Below are 15,586 nucleotides of genomic sequence, written 5' to 3' on the forward strand. Positions count from 1 at the left end.
CCCTCTCCGCGTTTACTTTGTACGGCTCAACTCTTTTGGGGAGCCAGATCATTTATAATCCCTGCTATGTATGGTTCAAACATTTCAACAAGTGGCTCAAATTTACTGAATAGCCAACTTTTCCCACTTAGTGCAGTTGGGCATCCACCCGCTGTCTGACAGGTTCAGAACTCAGGCTGAGCTGTGAAACTGCCCGCAGCCAGCAGGGAGACACGGGGTGCCATAAGATATTCAGAATAGCCTTCCTCCCACCATGGGCCATTAGCTCAGACATCTGCTGCCTTTCTCACAGGAAGCTTCTCTTCCAAGTATAGAAGGCTGTTCACACTACAAAAGTTAGACAGTCTGGAGATGAAAAGCAGGTGTCCTTTTCTGGAACCCTGCTTAGCAGAAACCAAGCACCCCGAGGTGGAAGAGAGCAGTGTCTCTCTGCCTTTGACATCTAGACCCCCTCCCCTGAACACGCCAGTCAAAAATTCAAAATAATTAGCTGACTACACATAAATAAAGCCAATTCTAAGATGGAATATGATCTTTCCAAAGCATAGCTCCTTTCTGGGGGATTCTGAATATGTATTCATCTCACCCTCACCACAGTGGTTGAGAAGCTGAGAAACAGTGCAGATCCTAGCTACAGCGCCTACTGCAATATTCTAAGTCAGAGCTGGCTTCAGGTAAGCAAAATAACAAAGTGTCCACAAAGTTTGATAAACCAAAGGCAGGATGAGGCAGTGGGGGTTCAGTGGCAGACTTCTGACCTTCCATGCGGGAGACCCAGGTTCGTTCCTGGCCAATGTACCTTAAGCAGGGCCACAATGTGTCTTTTAGCAGGGGCTTGCGTGTTGCTAAGGTGCTAAACAGGTTTCAGCAGGGCTTCCAGACTAAGACGAACTAGAAAGAAAGGCCTGATGATCTACTTCGGAAAAGCAGCCAATGGGGGCGGGTAGAATCAGAATGGGAAGTAATGAGGTAGTAGAAATGAGAAGGTCAGACAAGAGGTGAACATTTCCGTTAAAAGACTCTAATCTAAACCACCAAAGAAAAACTAATTGAAAATATATGGTTATGTAAATTTGCCCATTGCGTTGGGTCAATCTGCTGTAAAAGACCTCTTTAGAGTGTTACAAAGCAAAGGTGTCACCTGGAAGACTAAGGTGCGCCTGACCCAAGCCATGGTGTTTTCAGTTGCCTCGTATGCATGCAAAAGCTGGACAATGAATAAGGAAGACCCAGGAAGAACTGATGCCTTTGAATTGTGGTGTTGGCAAAAAATATTGAAAATACCATGGATTGCCAAAAGAACAAATCTGCCTTGGAAGAAGTACAACCAGAATGCTCCTTGGAAGCAAGATAATGCCAAGACTATGTCTCAAGTGCTTTGGACGTGTTATCAGGAGGGATCAGGCCCTGGGGAAGGACATCATGCTTGGTAAAGAATAGGGTCAGCGAAAAAGAGGAAGACCCTGAGTGATATGGATTGACACGGTGGCTCCAACAATGGGCTCAAGCATAATGATTGTGAGAATGGCGCAGGACCAGGCAGCGTTTTGTTCTGTTGTACAAATGGTCTGTATGAGTTGGAACCAACTCGACAGCACCTAACAACAACAAATAGAAACAATACATATATGTGTGTTTCTATTATATTTATATCTACATATTTGTATCTACATCTATACATATGAAATCTCTCCAGGTAAGAGGAGTAAGACTGAAACCAACCCACTGAAGAAGACTCAGTAAAAAAGAGTAGGGAAAGGGGCATGGCAACAAAGATCAAAATCATGCTACACTGCTAAGATTGAAAGCAAACAATGAATCCCTGGCTACTGTCATGGCAGATTTACCACGAACAAAGTAGGGACGGTAAGCACATGAAAAGATCTCGATGGTGCAATGGTTAAAGCATTCGCCTGCTGACCAAAAGGTCAGTGGTTTAAACCCACCAGCTACTTCGAGGGAGAAGATGTGCAGTCTGCTTCCGTAAAGAATTACAGCCTTAGAAACCCTGTGGGGCAGTTCTGTTCTGCCCTATAGGGTCCCGTGAGTTGGAATCAACTCAACAGCAAAGGGTTTGGTTTTGTTTTTAAGCACTTGAAAGTGTGTTTAACATCAATAGTCATCAGGGATAAGCAAATTAAAACCACAGTGAGTTATCATTTCGAATCTACCAGAAGAGGAATGCTGATGAGAATGTGGGACAACTGGAAGCTTCATATTGCTAATAGAAATGTAAAATGGCACACCTTTAGAAAATTAAAAAAAAAAAATTAGTGGGCAGTTATTTATTTTTTGTGACATTAAATATACATCTACCTTGTGACCCAGGAATTCCACTTCTGATAGTTACTTAAGAGAAATGAAAACATGTCCACAAAATGATCTGTACAGGGATGTTCACAGCAGCCTTGTTTATAACAGCTCCAAACTGGAGCTAACCTAAATGTCCATGAAGAAGGGAATGGCTGAATAGATTGTGGTGTAGCCTTACAATGGAATACTGTTCAGCAACAAAAGAATGAACTACTGATACATGCAACAGTATGAATGAACCTCAAAAACATTACGTCGAGTAAGTAAAGCCAGACACAAAACGGCATATACTATATATTCTCTTTATGTGACGCTCTAGAATAGGCAAATGAATCTTTTGTGAAAGAAACACGAAAGCGGTTTCCTCTCAGGCGAGGGACGGAGCTTAATTGCAAGGAGCACATGATAATTTCCTGAGGTCATGGAATTATTCTGTACTTTATTTTGGATGCTGGTTACAGGGATATATGAACTTGTTAGAACTCATGAAGCTAAACACCTAAAGACCTGTGTTTTAATTTCATGTAAATTATATCTCAATTTAAACATAAAAACCAAGAGTATTAGGTGGTCTATTCAGTGAGGTTCTCTCTTACAAATCAGAGTGGGGATCCACACTGGACCTGTCTTAGCAGGCGTCGTGGGGGACAAAATGCCCCGGTACTGCTTGTTTGGTGACACTGTGAACACAGCATCTAGGATGCAAAGTCATGGACTTCCCGACAAAGTGCACATCTGCCCCACGGCCTACAGGTAGCCTGCACTTAGGCATGCTTCCCTTTGTCGCTGGCTCCCTCCCTCCCTCCAGAACCTATGGAGTGCCTGCTCAGACAACAGCAGCCATGACCCGAGGGTAGGGGAGGAAACCCATGTGCGTTTCCTCCACTCCACCCTATACCCTGTGCTTTCCCTCCACTCCATGCTGTACGCAGACATTGTGTCTATCACTTAGCCTCTACTCTACCCTCATTTTGCTCTCAAGGAGCACACAGGCTAGTTCAGGAACTGGGAAATTATAACCCACAGGCCGAACCCAACGTGATGCTTGCGTTCGTAAATAAAGTTTTATTGGTACACAGCCATACCTTTTTGTTTATAGATTGTCTATGTCCGATTTCGTGATACAACAGTAGTGTTGAGTAATGGTGAAAGAGACCATATCACCCTCAAAGCCTAAAATATTTACTATCTGGCTTTTCAGAAAAAGCTTACTGGCCCTTGGTTTAGTGGAAGAAGAAATATTCATAGATAATTATTTTAAAAGTGTGATAAGTACAATGATAGAGATGTGCATAAAACAATTCTTACTTGAGCACTCACTATAGACCACATTCTGTTCTGAATTTGTACGTTGTTAATTTGTTTATTGTTACAACAACTCTATGAAGGTGGAGCCTGGTGGCTCAGTGTTTAAGAGCTCAGATGCTAATCAAAAGGATGGCAGTTCACATCTACCGTCTGCTCCTTGGAAACTCTATAAGGCAGTTCTACTCTGTACTATAGGGTTGATATGAGTCGGAATTGACTCGACAGCAATGGGTTTGGTTTTCGGTTTGGTTTCTATGAAGGTAGATTCCATTATTACCCCTATTTACAGATGAGAGTCCCTTATAATTTTATGTAATTATGCCTTAATTTAGACATAAAAGCAAGAGTATTAGATGATCTCTAACATAAGAGTAGGATTTAGCCAAGATTGGGGGTGCTGCAAACAGTCAAGGTACTTGGCTGTTAATTGAAAGGTTGGTGCTTCAAGTCCACCCAGAGGTGCCTCAGAAGAAAGGCCTAGAGATCTACTTATGGAAGTTCAGCCACTGAAAACCCTATAGAGCGCAGTTCTACTCTGGCACACGTGGAGTCGCCATGAGTCGGAGTAGACCTGAAGGCAGCTGTTTTTTTTTCCCCCCCATGGGAGCTCAGGGGACATGTGCCTAACCCAGTTAAGAAGGGCTTTTTGGAGAAGGAGATTCCTGAGCTGAATCTTCAACGGTGAGGAGTTCAAGAGTTGGATTCAGCCAAGAAGGGGATTTAGCCAAAAACAAGCAGCACAGATGGGCATAGAATATGTGGCGAGAACTACAAGCAATTTAGCTCTGTTGGAGCGAAAAACCTGAGGCAGAACGTGGTGAGAGAGTCGTGTGTGCTACACTGAAGGGCAGGGATTTACACCCAGGTGAGGAAAAGCCCCCAGGAACGTTAGACTGGAGACAAAGGTGGTCAGAGTCCTGTTTTACACTAATCACTCCAAAGACACTGAGAAGGACAGATTTGAGGGCAAGGAATTAGAAAGGAAGACCTGTTAGGAGTTTAGTCTGACCCAGTACGTTGGTGGTGGGAATATAGGGGAGAGGTAATCAGCTAATCTTAGTAATCGTTAGAAATGAGGGTGAGAAAGAGGGAGGAGCCTCAGGTGCCTGACTGATGGTATCTCTGAGATTGGACACAAAGAGGAATAGCCTGTTCACAGGGGCAGAGTTCACTTCTGGACATGCTGAATTCGAAGGAGCTCCAGAGCATCTAGGTAGAGGCACCATTAGATGGATGGATGACCTGTGGAGGGGAGTTGTAGAGTGGAGATACAGACTAAGAGTGAGCAATATAGAACCAGAACCAGTTACCATCGAGTCGGCTCTGATTCACGGTGAGTCCATGTGTGTCAGAGTAGAACTGTGCTCCACAGGGTTTTCATAGACTGATTTTTTGGGAAGTAAATCTCCAGGCCTTTCTTCTGAGGTGCCTCTGGATGGTCTCAAACCACCAACCTTTAGTTTAGCGGCTAAGTACATTAACCATTTGCACCGCTCAGAGACTCCGAGCAACATACAGGTGGTAATTAAAACCCTGAGCGTTGATGAGATCAGTGTGGGAAGAACAGAGGAAGTGAGTCTTGGAGTCTTGGGAGGGACCCAGATTTTGTGGCAGGTGGAGGAAGAGGAGCCCATGTAAGAGGCAGAGGAAGAAACAAAAGAACTGGGAGAGTTCAGGGTGAGAAGCCCCCTGTGGATGATGTTAACGAGGAGGAAATGAACAAAAATCTCAAACATGATAGCAAGGACTGAAAACATATTCAGGTTTTGGGGACATTACCAAAAGTGGTTACAGTAGGATGGTGGGAATAGACGCTGGAAAGGAAGAGTGAGCTTATATGGAATTGAAGCAGGAGGTAGTCAAGTGAGAATTATTTGCTTCTCTTTAGGGTGGAAGGACTTGAGCTTGCTAGCAGGCTGAGGGGAAGACACAAATGGAAAGAAGCTGACGATAAGAGAGGGAGGGGTGGCTAATGGAGCAAGGCCCAGAGGAGGAGGGAGGGGTGGGTCAGGAGCATGAGTGGGCACCCTGGAACAGAAGAAGGACACTTTATTCTCTGAGGTTGGGGGAAAGGGTGAATAAAACGTTGCAGGATCAAGTCTATGATTGCAATTTTATAGGTGAATGGGGTCACGAAGTAGAAGGCATGGCCAGCAGCTGGAGAGTCAGGGAGCAGATGTCAAATGGGGGGGGGGGGTGGGTGGTGGGAAGAGTGGAAAGTTGGCCAAAGACGAACGAAGCCTTGATGGAGTTCCAAGGCCCAGCTGAGGCAGGTGACCTTGAATGTGAGACATCACTAATGGTATGGTTCTGTGATGTATCACCAACATCACTCAGCTGTCAGTACGGTAGATACACGAATAAACTATCCCACTTCTTGGTTGCTTTTCATGGCACCTTCCCTATGCTCTTCAGTGCCTTGGTAGCCGAAAATCATGGCAGAGAAAGCTGAGGTAGGTAGAGTGAGCAGGATGACAACTGCAGGGTACACTGGGTGTTTGGTGGAAGATGGAAAGAAGGGTGAAGATACCCAAGAAGCCTTCTGTTTCGGAACCATGTGGTCAGGTGCGCACAGGGCGCTGACAGCGCAGTGTGTGGAGATGTAAATGCGGCCTGTATGGGGATGTGCTGGAAGGAGGAAAGCTGGTGGTAGGGGTACAGGGTTGGATTGGGCCTGTTGTATCTCCCCCTGCCTTCAGCATCCCGTTCACACCATGTGACGTTCATGCCTCTCTCCTCTCTCCCTGAGCCTCTTTGCCCTCAGCATGCCCTGGGTGGCGAAGTCCTCTCTTCTCCCCGTGGTGTGTCTGCATCCCAGACTTCTCTTCCAACACCCTTTGCCTTGTTGCCAAATCTCTGATACCTAGTGCATTTCCTTCTCTGTGCAGAGCCCTGGAAAATCAAGGGTTTGAAATAATTGAGAGGGGCGAAATTGAAGTGAAAGGTAAAGGAAAAATGACGACATACTTTTTGATCCAGAACTTGAAGGCCACAGAGGATGACATCATGGGGAAGCCTAACATCCGTCTGGGTCACAAGGGTGAGCAAGAGAATGGGGTGTTCTCTCTGTCAGCAGCATCAGGTGTGTCAGCTGCCGGGCAGCTGCCTGCCCTTTGGTTAAGGAACAACAGCAGCCAGTTGCCGGTGAGCCAACCCCAACTCGGGGCGACCCCATGTGCGCTAGAGCAGAACTGCCCTCCACGAGGGTTTCAAGGAATGATTTTTCAAAAGTAAATTACCAGCCAGGCCTTTCTTCTGAGGTGCCTCTGAGTGAACTCGAACCTCCAACCTTTTAGTTAGGAGCTGAGTGCATTAGCTGTTTGTACCACCCAGTGGCTCTACATCTGGATAAGCTACTGAGAAGTGGTTCAACCATTTTGCCCCAAACACCCGTCTTTGTATACTGAATACTGCGATGTCCCAGATTTTTAGATAGGGTCGCTATGAGTCGGAATCAACTTGATGGCAGTGGGTTTGGGGTTTTTTTGGTTAAATTGTGCTGATGGACCCAGACTAAAGGGTACCTGATGGGTTAGCTTTTGAGGCTGTTCTCTGCTCAAGAAAGGATCTTTCTCCATCAACTCTACTGCCTCAGGGGATGATTTCAGAATGCTCCCTCTGCTCCTCAGCCTCAGAGAAGGCTCCAGAACAGGTTTTCCTCACACGCTGGACCTTCCACGTGGGAAACGATTTGCCGTGGCGTCAACTCTCACTCATGGCGCCCCCTGTGTCAGAGTAGAATTGCCCCCCCATAGGGTTTTCAACGACTGCTTTTTCAGAAACCCAAAAGAACAAAATTCTTAACACATTTGGTTCCAGTAATGATTAGAGGATGGGAGTTTAGGGTAAAATGACCCAGTGCTTAGCTGGCCCACGGTGTTCAAAACAAGAAGCTGGAATCCACACCAGAGCCCCCATCAGCTGCAAGGCCGATCCATCCACATGCTCAGGGCCCCTGGTCAAGAGGGTAATACTGACCTGAAGGGGAAGCCCTGTAGCAGGAGACAAACCTTTCTGAACCCTCATGCACACTCGAGAAGGAGAGCCATTCCTTCTGACAAGAGCTAATCTTTAGCCACTCCCGGAGCCCACGGAGGAAAGTCTGGAAGTCCAGAGGCCCCTCATTTGCATAGCACATACGTGCAGGAAGTCTCTGTGGAGCACATGTGTTTTAGTTACTATTTTCAAAGTGGCGCGACACTGCACACAGACGTAGGTGTTTGAAGAAACCTTTTAAAGTCATTCACAATGCCCTTGTCTCAAGAATGTCTTTCCCTAGTATCCCTGTGAGCTATGACTGATTTGGCTACATTTTACTGATGGAGACACTGAGATAGAAAGATATAAATAAAAGCTAGAAATAAAGCTGACAAATAAACACCAGGAGCCACTCTCGTTAGAGTTTTAACCGTTGATGAATTTCTAGAGCAGTCTCTGGGCACCCCACCTACCAACACCGTCCCTCCCTCCCCAACATGCACCACACATCCTACAGCCGGGTTGCTAGTTTTCTCAGAAGAGAGGAGTAACCAAACATTTTTCTTTTCTTTGTTGTCAGAAATGGACAAAGTAAAGGGAGGAGGGGGTTGTTGTGCCACGTGGTCGAGGAAGAGAGGAAGGCAGGGCTGGAGACATTGGCGCGATGACAGGGCAGAGTCGTGCTCAGAAGACGTGCCTAACACAAGTCCGGGACTGCTTTCTACCGTTCACCCTGCAGGTGGTTCCTAAACTTTCCAGTTTGAGAAGCACTATTCTAGAACGTGGCCGGGGCACGTTCAGTTCTGAGCTGGGAGAGAAGAACACAAATGTAGTATAGGTTAAGTTAGAGTGCCTCCATTTCCCCAAGACCCTAAACAGTGCTCCTGTGCAAACTAAGGGAAAGGTGACCTGTGGGGAGCAGGTAGCCCCCAGCGCAGCTGATCGACTTATAATAGAGGAAACGCATCCCTTACTTTGGGCTGATGCAGCCCCCAGCCGACCCTTACCACGTGCCTCTGTGCAGTGGAACCTCGCAACCCTACGTGCGGCCCCAAGGAGGGAGGGTTCCAGGCTCCTTTTCTGCATAAGAGAGCCTTGTTTCCCACTTCTACACATTTCCCGCACCCCATTCCCCATCAGGCTGTGGATTCCCAGTTGTGAGCCTCAGCTCTCAGGATCTGGAGTTTTGGTCTCATTGCGCCTGCCTCTCAGAGACCTGCCCTTCCCATCTCCCCTGGAGCTCAGGGCTGGGGACTCCAGCAGGCTGGGGAAGGCCAGGGACTCTCAGGGAGCCCCAAGTCCTCAAACGGCTTCCCAAGTGCCGTGAGAATGTGAGCCCATGTGAATTTTCCCAGGGACCATTGCTGTCTCCCACACAGCCAAACTGCACTTCTCAAAGCCAGTGACAGAGGAGGAGAGATACGGAAACACTATTATGTATGTGGGAGTCCCTGAGCAGCATAAATGCGTAAGTGCTCAACCACTAACCGAGCGGCTGGCGATTGGAACCCACCTAGAGGTACCTCAGAAGAAAGTCCGGACAGTCTGCTTCCAGAAGGGCACGGCCTTGAAAACCCTGCGGAGCACATTCCTACTTTGCGACACATGGGGTTGCTGTGAGTCAGAAGTGATTTGAGAACAAGTGAGTTTTTAATTTTTTCCTTGGTGTCATGTATATTAATATTGTTGTTGTTGGTAGCTGCCTTGGCATTGGCTCCCGACTCATGGTGACCCCAAGAACAATGGAACAAAACACTGCCCGCGCCTACACCATCCCAATGATCAGTTGTGAACTGAACCATTGTGATCACGGAGCTTTCATTGGCTGATTTTTGGAAGGAGTTCACCAGGCCTTTGTTCCCAGTCCATCTTAGTCTGGAAGCTCGGCCGAAACCTGCTCAGCAAATTCTCTTCCCAGTTTTGCTTCTCTCCTCCCACAGAATACACATGCTGGCTTTTTGAATGATTTGTGGGGAGGGGTGTGAGGGAAAGCCAGAAGATGAACTTGGAGTGATTCTAATGTGCAGCCAGAGGGAAGAATTGTGTCTCAGACCCAAGCAGGAGCAGGAGCAGTAGCAGGAGACTCCCCACCTGCCTCCTGCTTGAAGATGCCCAGAAGGGAACAGGAAAACCAAAGGATGGTGTCTAGGCCAGCTCTTCTTTAGCCTCTCCTTTTCTCCCCTGGGTGGTGCAAACTCGCTTGGCCGCTAACTGAAAGGTTGGAGGTTCGAGTCCACCTAGAGGTGCCTTGGAAGAAAGGCCTGGAGACCTATTTCCAAAAAATCAGCCATCGAAAACCCTGTGGAGCACAGTTCTACTCTGGCCCACATGGGGTGTGTCAGAATTCACTGGACGGCAGCTGGTTTTTAGATTCTTCAAAGCCAGTGTGTTTGCTCACTCCTCTTCTGGGTGTTGAATATGTTAAGGGTATTAAATGTCCCTCACCATCCCGGCAGTGACATTTAACAGCCAGAGCACTTTTCCAGTCCTTCACTTGACAGGCATCCAAAGGAAATATCAAAGCAGCTGCTGAGGCTCAGAGGCATCCAAGAAGGCCCTCCCACCTTGTGTCTGTTGGGAGGCCCGTTTGTAAGTCCCATTTTATTTTTCCTACCCCTCTTGCTCTCTTGCAGAAGCAAGTTCTCACGGACATCAAGACAACAAAACCGCTGGTGTAATGAGGTACACTGACAGTCAGCAGCCATCTCCCAACAGGGAGGCTGAGGGTGAGTCCACCAAGGGCTTGTTTCACAATGCTCCCAGCTCCCAGCACTGTGTTGCCCTTACAGAGGATCAGCTGATTCTGGGGGACAGCTCGTAGGGGCAGAGAGTTGGGGTGAGAGTCGAGGAAACTGGCTGGCTGTGGGGCAGGACTCATCTGACTCATTGTTTGCTATATTTTGTACAATCTTTAGCCCTTAGCACCACATACCCTCCCACCTCCCCACCCCGAAGGACCCAGGGAGCTCCTCATTCTGGAAGGGCTCTACAATCCCCTCCAAAAGGGTCTAGAATACTTAGTGTCTTAGTTATCTACTGCTGCTGTAACAAAAATACCACAAATGGGTGGCTGAAAGAACAGAAATTTATTTTCTCCCAATTCCGGGCTAAAAGTCCAAATCAGGATCTTGGCTGTGTCGATTCCTTCTGCGAGCTTCTCTTCTAGTTTCTGGGGTCTGCCGGTGATCCTCGGCATTCCTTTGCTTGGGGGTGATCCTCACATGCCGCTTGTCTTCCCCAGTGTGTACATGCCTGTGTTATGACCGGCTCATTTTATAACTCAGGAGTGATGAGGTTTAGGTCCCACCCTATACTGACACGGCTTCATTAACATAACAAAAAGGCCCCTAGGTGTTGCAAAGGATTTGTGCTCAACTGCTAACCTAAAGGTTGGTGGTTCAAACCTACCCAGCAGTATTACATAAGAAAAGTCCTGGCGATCGGCTTCCACAAAGATTACAGTCAACAAAACCTGATGGAGTGCAGTTCTACTTTGTAACTCATGGGGTCGCCATGAGTCAGAACTGACTCGACAACAACTAACAAAACAACAACATAGCAAACAAAACCCTATTTCCAAACAGGATCACAGCCACAGGTACAGGGGTTAGGATTCCAGCACATATTTTGGGGAACACAATTCAATCCATAACACTCAGAGAAACTTTTTAGTCCCCACATACCCACAAAATGAAGTTTCTCTTGACATTGTGGCCCTCAGGAATGCACCTAATCTTATTAAGGAGACATACTCACTGTTCCCATCACATGATTTCCAGCAATCCCTGGTGTTCCTTGACATTCCTTGGCTTGCAGCTGTATCACTTCAATCTCTGCCTCCATTTCACATAGCCGTCTGTGCTCTGTGTCTCTGCCTCCATCTTCACGTGGCCATCTATGCTCTGTGTCTCTGTCTCCATCTTCACGTGGCCACCTATGCCCTGTGTCTCTGCCCCACCTTCACGTGGCCATCTATACTCCATGTCTCTGTCACCATCTTCAGGTGGCCATCTATGTCTCTGTGTCTTCTCTTTCTATGAGGACACCACTCAGATTGGATTAGGACCCACCCTACTACAGTATGACCTCATGTTAACCTAACGAATAATATCTTCAAACATCCTGTTTCCAAACAAATTCACATTGAACAGGAAGTGGGCATTAGTATTGTTCTTTTCTCATGCGTAGGTATGTTCTTAACACATTTTTGAGAGGGACTCAATTCAACCTATGTTGCTTGCCCTCAAGTCTATACCTACTCATAGTGAACCTGTAGGACTGCCCCATGGGGTTTCCAAGGCTGCAATCTTACGGGAGCAGATTGCCAGGTCTTTTCTCCCGGGAAGTAGCTGGTGGGTTTGAACTATCAAGCTTTCATTTAGCAGCCAAGTGCTTAACTAATCATTGCACCATCGGGGCTCTGTCATTCAACCCATATAACCATATAAAGAGTAGAACATCCTAATAATCCCTATAAAGAGCTTGTTGTTGTTAGTTGCTGTTGATTTGATTCCAACTCATGGTGACCCTATGTGTGCAGAGTAGAACTGCTTCATAGGGTTTTCAAGGCTGTGACCTTTCTGGAGCAGGTCACGGGCTTGTCTTCTGAGGTTCTTCTGGGTGGGTTCAAACGGCCAATCTTTCAGCCAGTAATTGAGTGCTTATCTGCCTACACCACCCAGGGATTCCATAAAGAGCTTAGCTGTTGTTAATTGTATTAGATGATGTCTCTTCAGTTGAGTGTCTCCCAGGCCCATGGCTTTCAGACATTGACCCCTGATACCTGAAGATGTTTCTCTAGTTTGGTCCCAGAACCTGGAGTTGAGGGAACGATCAGCACCTTTCCGTTCATTCACCGGTGAGGGGGGTAGAGCGAAACTTTCCTCGGTTGGCTCCAGGGTCAAGTGGAATTTTGGGTCCTGGGAAATGGAAAGCTCCAAGCAGATGTTCTGCCATTCTCCAGAGGCATTTCCTCCCCCTACTATTCTCTAGTCCCCAATAGTTGCATGTGTCTGGTGGTACTCAAGTTCTGAACAGCGTCCGATGCTATTGCTATCATGGTATAGAATTGTACCCTTCATTGATTCATTCAACAATATTTCTTGAAAATCTGTTGACACTCTGGGATACATAGAACATTGAGGCCAGGCATTATTCTGGGATCTGTGGGTGCTTATTGAACTAAACACATGAAGTCTCTGCCTTCATCGAGCTTACATCTTAGCATAGGGAGATAGACATGTCACATGTAATAAAACAAATGATATCAGTTCAGATAGTGATAAATGTTAAGAAGAAAAGAAAAGTGAGTGCTGGAGAAGGGGTCAGTGAAGGCCTCTTTGAGGGAGCAGTATCAAAGCTGAGACTGGGATGAAGGGAAAGAGCCAGCCCATGGCTACCTGGTGTCAGAGGTTCCAGGCAGAAAGAACAAGTTCAAAGGAGAGTAAGAAGGCCAGTGTGTCTGAAGGGGGGTGGGGGAGAGGAAGGGAGCAGTAGGAGATGCAGTCAGAAAGGTGGGCAGGGGCCTCAGGCAGTCTTGAACTTCAGCTTACTTACCCACATGCGAAAAATATGAGCATGAAGTATGGGGTAAGATGGGGAGCTGGTGTGGCTTCCTGGTGGGATTTGCAGGGAGAAGTCCTCTGCTATCTCAACTCCCATGACGGCTCCACAAAGAGCTCAGAAGGGAAGCTCTAAGAAGTGCTCACGCTCCAGGAAGATGAGCAAATTCATTTTCTAAACTTCTCCTGCATGGTGGTCTCTCCATGGGAGAAACCAGCAAGGCTGGGCAGGGCTGGGCATCTTGCTTAGAAATGGAAGACAGAAATTTCTCGATTGGGCTCCTGATTCAGTACCTCTTCTAACTGCTGTTTTTGTGGACAAAAACAAACCCTGGTGACTAGAGAAGGAGCAACTGAGGTCACCTAGGGGAAGGGTGGAGAACTGACATCTTTTTGGCAATTGTGCTGTGCTCTGTGCATTATCTCATTATCTGTACATTCTCTCATTTGATACAACAGTCACATGAAGTAGGCATTACTATGTCCACAACAGAGGTAAGAATACTGAAGTTCAGAAAGAGTGCCTAATTTATGTAAGGTCACACAACTAGTAAGTGGAAGAAGTAAGATCTGATTTTGTTTGTCTTGGGCAGACCATGTGAGCCTTCTTTGAAGAGTGTAACAATTTCATAGTTTATCTCTTCTGTTAAAGTTACCACATTTTTTCTCATTAATTTTTTTTTGATGGCATGTGTTTTCAGTATTGGAATGCGTGCTTACTAATTGAGTGTATTTAAATTTTTGCTTAGTCATATGGATTTTGAGAAATATGTTCTGGCAATACAATCCACCATTGAGGTGAGTGGCAGTTTGGCACCACCAATCTGTGGCATGACAGTATGCCACTGGGAACTAGGTAGATAATTTACTGCTAGTACCTTTCCATTTCCATTAGGTTACATGGGGAACCTCTGGTTTTCCTAATAGGACACAGAAAAACCAAAGTAAACCCATCAGGGCTCCCTAACTATCACACAGGAAAGCCATAATAATGCTTGCAAGCCTTATCTCAGAGAAAGAAATAAAGGGAAAAACAGCAAGTTTACAAAACTAACGTCCAGGAAGCATCATCTAATAGAATGCTGAACCTATACAACAATGAGTCTCCAACTCCGTTCTGATCTGCTGCCCAATCCAGTGCCTTCGAGTGGATTCCGACTGAGCCTCATGCATTTCAAAAGGGACCCACCTTGATGCTAAATGCGTTAGAACCAGAATAACGCTTTACCTCTGAGGTCCAGAGGCATAAAAAGTGACTGGCATGCTGTTTATGCCAGTGGTAATGAAAGGTCTATCCAAGTCATAGCCACTGCACTTGCATTTCTTGGCTTTGCAGTGGGATCCTCTGGGCCTTATCCGAGCAGATTTCTGATTGTGGGGTGTGAGTAAAGAACTAGATCAGCAGGTGTATCCACATTATGGATGGGTGGGAGCCCTGATGGTGCAGTGGTTAAGAGCTTGGCTGCTAACCCAAAGGTCAGCAGTTTGAATCCACTGGCCACTCCTCGGAAACCCTATGGGGCAGTTCTGCTCGGTCCTATAGGGTCACTATGAGTTGGAAGTGACTTGACGACAACAGGTTTCATTTGGTTTTGGTTTATGGGTGGATGATAAACGTCTTGTGTGAGCCACAAGCTTGGAGGAATGTGGACAAAGCAAGCTGGGCTATTGGACTTCACTTTAGCAACCTACCTACTTCACCTAACAAATTAGAAAAATCCTTTTAATAACTTTCCCAGGTGATTTATTTGCACAGTAATGTTCGTGTTCACCACCTACGTGGGCTTCTTCCTTATCTCTGATGGTTGGCAGCACACATGACAGAGTAAAGCATAGACTTCAGCCTTGTAGAATTCATGTCACCTGCTCACCAAAGCCAAAGACCAAATCAGTTGCCTTCAAGTGGACACCAACTTATGACGATCCCGTGTGTGTCAAGAGTAGAACTGTGCTCCATTGGGTTTTCAGTGGCTGATTTTTCACAAGTAGATCACCAGGCCTTTCTTCCAAGGAGCCTCCAACCTTTTTGGTTAGCAGCCAAGCATGTTAGCTGTTTATACCACCCAGGGACTCCCACCTGCTCACAGGACCTGCCTTTTCATTGTGGTTTAGGTCCCAGTTCTCATGGGTTTTCAAGCCTTGTTAGGTCTGTTATGTCATGCTTAGCTTTGAGGTAAGTAAAAGCTTCCGAGGGTCAATGCAGGAGCACCCAACCTCACCTCTGACCCCTGGGCCATTCCCCCTGGCTCCTATGTGGGCATTACTATGGAAAAGTGTTCTCATCAGTAGCCAAAGCCTCTGAGCACTTCTAAGGTTAAGCTGTTGGCACTTGCTACCTCAGAGATCTGCCTGCTTCTGAATCTCTAGGCAGTCAGGAGAACATTCAAGACTCACCTCATTAATCACATCTGCCATCAACCTCACCA

At 46.6% G+C, this 15,586-nt stretch overlaps 1 protein-coding gene across 1 annotated transcript in view; it reads left to right on the top strand.

Annotated features, from left to right (window-relative positions):
• LOC126057987 (guanylate cyclase soluble subunit beta-2-like) overlaps window positions 1–10,420 on the top strand; it is a 61,035-nt gene extending 50,615 nt beyond the window's left edge. Inside the window, exons 12-14 of the mRNA XM_049852898.1 lie at window positions 2,919–3,066; window positions 6,510–6,661; window positions 10,233–10,420. Coding sequence (XP_049708855.1) covers window positions 2,919–3,066; window positions 6,510–6,661; window positions 10,233–10,420 — 488 coding nt within the window. The remainder of the gene's footprint in view (window positions 1–2,918; window positions 3,067–6,509; window positions 6,662–10,232) is intronic.
• Window positions 10,421–15,586: the final 5,166 nt, after the last annotated feature.

Source organism: Elephas maximus, chromosome 14 (genome assembly GCF_024166365.1).
Source record: "Elephas maximus indicus isolate mEleMax1 chromosome 14, mEleMax1 primary haplotype, whole genome shotgun sequence".
NCBI lineage: Eukaryota > Metazoa > Chordata > Mammalia > Proboscidea > Elephantidae > Elephas > Elephas maximus.